The sequence below is a fragment of the Mercenaria mercenaria genome, chromosome 12 (assembly GCF_021730395.1).
Source record: "Mercenaria mercenaria strain notata chromosome 12, MADL_Memer_1, whole genome shotgun sequence".
Classification (NCBI taxonomy): Eukaryota; Metazoa; Mollusca; class Bivalvia; order Venerida; family Veneridae; genus Mercenaria; species Mercenaria mercenaria.
In genome coordinates this window covers 74,569,600-74,578,955 of record NC_069372.1, presented here as the reverse complement: position 1 = coordinate 74,578,955, position 9,356 = coordinate 74,569,600, and the positions used below count along the sequence as shown (strand labels likewise).

The 9,356-nt window shown below is 35.5% G+C and overlaps 1 protein-coding gene across 1 annotated transcript; it reads right to left on the bottom strand.

Moving 5' to 3' along the window:
* Positions 1-832: 832 nt before the first annotated feature.
* On the bottom strand, positions 833-9,111 carry LOC123535461 (putative tyrosinase-like protein tyr-3). The gene is made up of 7 exons (XM_045318147.2): positions 8,995-9,111; positions 5,912-6,020; positions 5,210-5,310; positions 4,201-4,474; positions 3,551-3,750; positions 2,629-3,023; positions 833-1,167 (listed from the first exon to the last, which is right to left on the bottom strand). Exons 4-7 carry the CDS (start codon positions 4,459-4,461, stop codon positions 1,019-1,021), a joined length of 1,005 nt encoding a protein of 334 aa, XP_045174082.2. The 5' UTR covers positions 4,462-4,474; positions 5,210-5,310; positions 5,912-6,020; positions 8,995-9,111; the 3' UTR covers positions 833-1,018.
* Positions 9,112-9,356: the final 245 nt, after the last annotated feature.

Genomic DNA, 9,356 nt, shown 5'->3' with positions numbered 1-9,356 from the left:
TAGGACTCCCAGCAACGGTTAAATTGTGCATTCCACCTGAGTTTATTATTTACCGTTTGTGCACAAGACCGACAGAGTGATGGCCCTTGACTTAGTCAAAAAATAAAAGTTTGTGTCCCATTCATATCTAAATGTACCTGCCTTAGCATACGCACATGGTGTTTTCTTTGGGATTACACTCGGCTAAGCCATAGTTATGGTCGTTCACTTAGTGATAAATACACAAAGTGCTTAAATGTTTGTGTTGAATATTTCATAAAACTATATCACCTAACAGTATGTGACAGTGACAAAAGTGGGGCCGCCTGTGTCCTATGGACACAACTCTAATTTTCAAGAAATTTGTTTGGTTCAGTCGAGACGTTCACATATCGATACACACCTTGTTTATCATTTTTGTATTTATCCACGTATTTCAGCCATGTGTCAATGTCAAAAGCAACAATAGAAACAAATAAAAACTTTCTTATTTCTGAGCGATACATATATATGTGTAAGCACTCATTTTCTTAGTTAGATCATTTCCCATCCGAGAATGATATATTTCGATTCAAACTTCAATAAAAAAAGGTTTTCGAAATTTTCAACACGATTGAACACTAGAAAAAAAATCCGGTAACTTTGATCGTTGCAATCTTTAACTCAATTCGAAAGTATCATATCACCCAACGGGAGGTATTAAAAATAACATCCCATGCGCAGAGCCAAATAACGATTTTGTGCATAAGATATTTAATCACAGGGGAATATGATATATTATTCAAGTCAAATTAGTGAGAAATTTGCAGAGATATGATAAATATACATAGTATAGACAATTCAAATAACTATATTTGGTTGATTTACAGACTTTAATAAAAGAAATCAACTTGTTTAGATTAGTATAGTATAACTGTTTGCAATACAATGAAAGATATAATGTTGTTAGACAAATACGTTTGAAGCACATATTTCAATTTTGCAAAATGCTATATTAATTGTACAATAATGCAGTTGCATTTACAGTTATGGTTCTCCTTTAAAAATGATGTTTACGTCTGAGGTAACAGTATGTGCCAATAACTACCGGCAACATCAAAACTGCTCCAAGCACGACAAATCCAAAGTTTTTCCCACCATCGTTGCTGCTTCTATATTCATTGATGACGACATGATCAACGTCCTCTACTTTGAAATATGAAACAAGAATAACAAAAGTTATCACATAGAATGTATTCTGATTAATGTTACCTTTCTGACATACTATACACACCTGTTACTCAGTTCATTCTATCAGTACTCAGTTTAAAACAGCCGGTTATCTTATAAACATGTTAGACTTTACTTCTAAATTCAACTTATTTCACAATTAAGAATATGCGATTCAAGTATTGTAAATATCACACTAAAACAGGTTTAGTTATCAAATTGTATTTTCAACAATGAATAAATCAAAACTATCTGATGAGATTTTTCTACAATATTAGATGATGAAACATGCAGCCCAAGAAACGAAAACTCCAGATGTTCCATCTGCGTTTTATATCTATTTTGAGTCCCTCCAGTGTTAACGACATACGTTTGTTTAGATGAGAAGAATGATTATACGGAGGACGTAAATACAAAACATGTGCATTGGCATCCATCAGTCGACCTCGGGTATGGTTGTGCCCTGTTTCGAAGTGAATGACCATCTTCTGGCATGACTGTAAAGGGCTATACATAATGCCCTGTTACATCCCTGACATACATGTGCTGATGCTCCGTGTTGCTGGTGTTTGAAGACATCCCATTGCTGGTTGACTTTGCATCTGAACCCTTTTTTATCACTCGCGTCTCTCGGATGACTTCCTCTGCTGCCTTCAATCCCTTAATCATCTGTTGTGTCCAGAGAGATCCAGAGAGCTCTTCTTATTGCCTGCTATTGACCCCCAGCACTCTGTGTCTATGCCGCATGCTTTTAGGTCTCTCTTTTAGATGTCACTGAACCGAAGGCGTGACCGCCACTTACACCTTGCTCTGGTGGCATGTTCCCCTTATATAGCAGATACTTTGGTATGCGTCCACCATCCATTCTGTGAACGTGACCGAGCCAGCGTTATACAAGGAAGTCCCTCTCTTTTGAGGCCATCAAGTGTATGTCACCTTGTCTTTCCAAGTGATACCTAGTTCTCTGTGCAGACAACGAAGATGAAACACCATGAGTTTTATTGCTGAATGCGTTGTCCAGGACTGAATGCCTAAAGGTAGGGTACTCAATACAAAGGCTTTGCAGAGCTTCAATTGTTTCGCTGTTGTCAGATCTTTGATTTTCCAGACTATTTTGGTGAGCTGTGAGATGGTTGTGGATGTTTTGTCGATTCTTTTGTTCGTTTGAATGAGTATTGGAGTTGGTAGAGCCTCGATAATGGAGTAGGAGAGTACTTCCAGTTCCTCTTTGTTGATTGTGATTCTGGGAATTTGTTTTGCTTTGACTGAAAAGTTTGGCTTTTATTTTGACCGATAAAGAGTAAAAAAAGATCTTCTGGAATCTATTCATTAGCATTTGTAGCACTCCGTTTTATTGAGAAGCTACGTCAGCGTCGTCAGCAAAGAGCAGACCTTACAATATACAATAGTTAAATTTGTAAATAACTATTCTGTTCTTACCGTTTTCCTGTTTCTTTAAAATGCGCTCACATTCAGCTTTAGATGTATCCCTTGTTCTGCCGTCTCCTATAAGGCCTTTTAGTTCTGTTCCTGCTTCACAAGGGAGTTTCGGTATTAGCGAGTCAACGTCCTTGACTTCACGCAAAACCCGAACTGGATTTGACTCTGTACCTATACATTTCTCTTTTGTGCTGGTTAAACATCGGTTTCCATCTTCACAATATAAATATTTCCCGCTGCAAGTGCTGCCACATGAGGGTTGCGGTTCATAAATATAAAACTGTTTTGTCCAATTCAACCAAAGTCCATCAATGTTCTTCAGGTGTCCGTAACCAAACATGGCATCCTCAGGACCTTGCAGTTTTACAAAACGTCTTCCTATGTCATTCAGTGATCTATAATTGGACTCTATATCAATGTAACTGCATCTTTCTTTTAAAAAGCACAGAAACTATTTCATTTTATTGGAAAATGAAAGTTGGTATGTAGAAATTCGAAATAAATCGCAGTATATGTACAATTACTTTTCTATCAAGTATGAAGAAAGTTAAAAAGACCTGGGGGTCATTCTGTCGATTCATTGAAATTTCAACATAATACACATACATTTCTTTGAGTTCCAAAGACCTTCTGTAAATTTTGACCTGCCAATCTTCATTATTTAGTGTCTTGCAGAAGTCTATGCACTGGCTATGAAAAAAATTGCCAGCTCACTTTCCCTTAGTAATGGACCTTTAAGCAATTGTGTCATATGCTCAAAAGTCGTTTCCTGGTGTCACAGAGTAAACATTTTAGTATGTTACTAGTTCATGCTGTTTATGCTGCAAATAGTTAAGGAACGTTAGTGTGTCTTTTTTTGTCTTCTCTTTTCTACTAGTATTCTTTTTAATTTTATAATGATTTAGTACAAAATTTCAATTACTTTTCAATTTGATGTTCTCTGAATGATTCCCATATATAATCGATAAAGGCATGATGAAACCAGAATACTGGATCGTATGCAGAGTTTTCTACAACACCCATGTCTCCTCCTATATAATCATGGACACTATCGTGAAGACTTTCTAAATTGTGTTCTAAAACATGACTGTCTTTAGACTCGACAGCACTGGTGGTTATATCCTGAAATTAGTTCTGAACAACCTATACAGGTAGTATAAGATGAGATAATCTCTATAATGGTGATCTTTGTTTATAAATTTCCTTACCACATAAATGAATAATTTTGTATAATATTGTTCAGGTGATCGACAGACTCAATGGACCTATAAGCCGCTTTAAAGAAAGATGTACAATTGATGAAACATGAATGCAATAAGGTTACAGAAACTTTAGCTGAAAGCACAATTCATTAAACACTCAGTTACAATGGTTTTACAGTAAGCCACTACAAATATACACAGAAACATTATGAATGCAGGTTCAGTCTTATATACATGAAACAAAAACAGTTTTATGCACAACTAAATGATAATAATTTTATTCTACCACGTTAAACGTCAAACTATTGCTCAATATATGCTCATCATAGACATTGGTTTTAAACAAAATAATAGAAACGTAAAAACCTACATTAAAATCGCAGAAGTCTTTTAACAGTTCTATATCTCTTTTGCTAATGAGCCTGGTGTCGTTGATAGTTTTCGCCAGATCTCTTGAAATTACAGCTCCATGTGCCCCGTAGAAAAAACTGAACGGGCCCGACTGTACAGTGTCGTTATTCTCTCCAAAATAACAAGGTGTCCATAGGACGGACTCAAAAGGTTGCGGAATGTCGTGATCAATTGTATAATCCCAATATGGTAAGGAAACACTAGGGTTTATACTCCGCATTTCTTGCTCGAAACTTAAAATGTATAGAAATAAGGTCATTGTGATTCTTAAACTTATCAAATTTCTATTTAGTACAACAATATGGCTATGGTTAGACTATCGGCTTTAATCACGTTAAGAAAGTGCTGGTATATAATAAAACGAGAGAGAAATGTTCGAAGTTAGAATTTCATTTTTCTTCACAATAATTACACCTTATTGATTAGCATACACATTCGGAAGCATGCATTCTGTAACAACGTCTCAAAACATGCTAAATATCTTTCTTTATCAACAAACAATTGTTATAGTATTATAAAAATTAGAAATGTACTGGATTTGAGAATAAACAAATATTCGAAATCACATTGACATACTCAGTTTAATTTGAGATAATGTTGCCGGATGAAAGTTTGAAAATTCTGAATATAAGCGATATAAATTGTGCATTTCGTATTGTTTAGTGTAGTTTGTATCGTATATAAATTCAAACTCACACTACGATGCATGATTTGCAGTTTCAAAACGTTGATAATTTGTATGTTGATAAGTACAGAATGTATATACTATGTTAAACAAGTAAATTTAGCCAGAATAACCAGAGTAGCCAGAAACCAACCCTAACCCTAACCCTGGCTACTCTCGCTACTCTGGCTGCTCTGGCTAAGTTCATGCAAGTATATTTGTAACATAAACAGAAAGAAATGATCGTTTTAAGACATTCATCAACAAAGCAAAGTATGTATAGTTATGTTTGACCAATACTTACTGCGTAACGAAAACTCTGTGCCAAGGTAGAAATGCGGCACCTTTGTGAGCCCTCAATTTTGCTTGTCCGTGTAAGCGCCCAAATGCCTGGAGTGTACCTGCCTAAAACGAGGACATTTAAGATACCAACTTCAAAACCCAGTGTACATGCTTGTGTTGTAGTATGATCTTTTACAACAGGATTACCGTATGTGTAATAAATGAACACTCCGATTAGCTTTCAAAGTGATTAAATGTTACGTATCGCTAAATTAAAACTTGACAAAATTTATGTCCCCCCAACCAGCAAAATTGGTCATTATGTCAATTTGTTTGACGTCATAAGAAGAAAATTCGGCTGCATCATAATTTCGTTTCAATGTTTTTACTATTAGTGGACGCACTTGTCGAGAGGGCTAAGACGCTTTTCTGTCGAGGTGAAGGCTCGGATTCGATTCCTTGCTACTCCCATTGCGGTGTGTCCCTGGGCAAGGCACTTTATCACGATTGCCTAAGTTGACCCAGCTGTAAGTGGGTACCAGCAAATTGCTGGGGGTAAGGTAAAATTGGTTTTAACTGTTCTTAAAATAGGGCCGCTCAAAAGCTCTAGAGAGCTCATGTTCATTGTTTCACAAAGCGACGGTAAATAAAATTTACCTTTACCGACAAACACCATATCTAAAGTATAGTTATTCAACGTTGGTAAAGAATGTCTACATCTTACCTCAAAAAGCTGTCTGAAGACATCTGTTACATTATGCCATTCTTCCTTTGATAATGTTCGAATTTCTCGCCGAATACTGACGCCAGTTGGTGGTGGATGATGTCCAAATCTTAAATTAGATGCATAATCATCACTAGGATGTACCTACAGAGCAAGGATTCGTGTTGAAGCCTGGCCATGTTCAGATGAAATAAGTTTCAATGGTATCGTGGTACTTACTGTGTCAGAGGTAATTACGAAAATACCAAATGATTCCTTGATACTGGAAATCAAACTCTTCTGACAACATAAAAAGTAAAAATATTCGGTGTTAAGTGCTAAAATGTATTCATTAAGAAAGTCGGCAGTTTATGAAAACACTGAAAAGTTATTGTGACTGATTATCTCTGATATTGTTGTGTAAGGTAACACCGTCACAATTACAGATTTATGGCGGCTTTCAAGCTTTTAGTGGTAGGCATTTTATCGTACATGCGGGCACCTGGTTAGAACCGTCGATATGAAAGAATTCTACAACCCCAGTGAGTCAGTAAGGGTCAAGTAATCCTTAACAATTCAGTCACGCAGGTCCTCGTGATTGATGTACTGTTAAAATAGGCAAAACATCTCACTGAGTACTAAAGTAAACATATTGTATTCACATATCCGGTAAGTACAACCGTGCGAATTTAAACCTGCTACAGAAATTGACATGTATAAGAAGAGAGCCGACTTCGGCTTGTGTATCTTTACAATTTTGCATATAGGCTTTAAAGATTGACACAAGCCTCACAACGAAACATCCTTAATGAACAGAAAGCAAAATCTTAACACAAGTTATAGAACATTTGTTGACGTGGTATGATTAAAAGAAAGGATTTGTTTTTAATTTAGGAAGTTACGGACTTTTAAGAAGAACCATAGCTGGGCCTTCAATAAATGCAGGATTTTCTGTATTTCCTGCTATATATTTTGTTTTTTTAGGATGATGGAGTCCATTCAATAGTTGTTTGATAGAGTTCCGCTTAAGCCGGTGCTAGGGAGCGTGAGAGGTCTTGCAAATTTAGTTTATACTGATTTGTTTAAGCTTGATTGTGATGAAAGCTTCAAGCTTATTGTAACCACTCTCGAGTCCCCTTCCTGGGAAAACTAGTACTGGTGTCATATGAGAAGTCATGGTCGTGACCCCAGTGGGGCTTGATCCCACGACCCCTTGTTGAGCGGCCGACACCTTATCCACTAGACCAGTGCTCCCTTTGCACATTTCATTACCTCTCATGAACAGACTTAAAGATTTTATTAACCGTCACAACTAAGTACCCAGTGGCGGCTTTAAAATGTCTCCCCGTATTTGCAATCAATGTTGTTATATTTCCTGGTCCTTTGGGATCATGGAGTCCATAATAGTTGTGTAATAAAGTGCTTAAGTGCACTTCAATAATGTTCCATCTTCGCACATATTAAAATGTATACGATATCATATGAAATAAGGAGTATAAGAGTCTTACTTTATGGTAGAATTACCAAAATGCAGTTAGTAACAGTGTAAAAAGATATTGACAGCGTGTAATAACTTTACAATAAGAAAAAGGCGATCTAGTGAAAAAGTTCACTTTCTGTACGATAAGGATTATTCAAAGTTAAAATCTAAGAGAAAAGAAATGCTTCGGAATATAGCAGTAAAATAACAGGAGCTCAGGCTAGTTTCTAACCTAATGTTCGACCGTTGACTGCGTATTTTAAATACAGTAACTGACAATGCTATATCTAAAACTATTGGCAAGCTGCACGCTGCTTTTGATTACTCTGCAAAAGGCCGTTGACACTGTAAATAAGCCACAAAAGGTGTGTTGTTCTTAGAGAATATTGTTTAAAGGGCAAATTGTTCGGGCTTATATAAGCATTGTATGAAAATGTAAAAGGTCACAGTTAAATGCAAAACTGCTTTATATGTAGATTATTTTCTAACCCCTATATGCTTGAGAAGGATTGTTTAACGAATCAGATCCATGTTTCCCTGTTTATGGATGCATTTTACATGATTTTTAATGAAAGGGAGGTTAACGGAATACGGTTACGCCAAACTTTGACCAAGCTATGTATGACATATTCTGATACTGTTGTTGCTCTACAAAAGCAACAAAATACATAATCTAGTTTGTGATGAGTATTTCTTGCACCTGAATGAAAAAAATACGTAACAAATTCTATTGTTAAAATTGTATGTCGATAGGTTATTTTTCATTACATTTTCTTGAAACAGTATGTACATATACTACAGGAAAATATAAAGTTGTTTCAATACTTAACGCGTTACTGTGGTGTTTTGGCAAAAATATATTTTGACACAGATTTTGTTTGTGTCTGAGCTATTGGTAACCGGAACTTTTATTTGTCTTGGGAGGATATAAATAAACAAGATGATTTTAGGTTGCGAGGTTAGTGGTGTTAAAGATATTATGTTATACAGACATCGCTTTGCTTTCACAGTCAGAAAAAAATAAACATTTGTTTGTGGCCCGGTTTGTTGAATGTCTGAAAGAGAAATATCTTAAAGACTTGTTTTCCTGTATTAGAAATAGCAGAAACTTAAATTGTATCATTATTAAAACAAAACAAAAATCCAATGAACTGTACTTTGATTTGTAAAATTCTTGGGTGTACATATCTGTTTATGCTTCTACTAGAAGCAGAAACTGTTACAGGACGTTAGAATTAGAGTGATAGGGAACAGAATTTGTAAATATTCCATAGAAGGTATAGGTGATTAAAATTATTTTATATTTGTTTGTAAAAAGTTTAGCTGAAATTATTATGTAGTATATACCAGAATAATGTTAATTTTCAATCCATTTATAGACTTATGTTTCCAGTACATAACAAGACGCATTAGTAAAAATGTATTTACACTCTTCAAGTCAGAAATACTTTACCCAGTAACTAAGATTATGAAATGAATGTGTAATCTACGACATATGTTTGACGAACGGATATGTTAGAATTGCTAAAATCTGATTGATAATATTTTTATACTTTTCATGTTTTGGACCGTTAACTTGGACTACGGCAACTTGTAAATTCATGTAAACTTGAAAACACAATACCCATTTTTCGATGTTCTTCTAAAGATATCCCAATCTTTGTCTGTTAAATTGTTAGGTCCAAGCTGTGTAAAATAATCATGCACACATGCAAGTTCACCCTGCCAAGGAATGACCACTGTATTCTGAAATGGATAATAGTTTAAATTCGTGCGGTCCCTATAAATTAAATGGAGCATTTCAACAAACAAAAGAGAAGTCGATTAGTAGACGCTTCTGACCAAGAACATTTTCTACTTTTGTGTTAGATCAAGCGGTCCCAGTGGGCGCTGAACAGAAGTGGAACCATTTGAACACACCGGATAAAATTCCATGCAAGAATACTTCTTACGAAATAAATGAAAATCCATCAAGAGTAGAAAAAG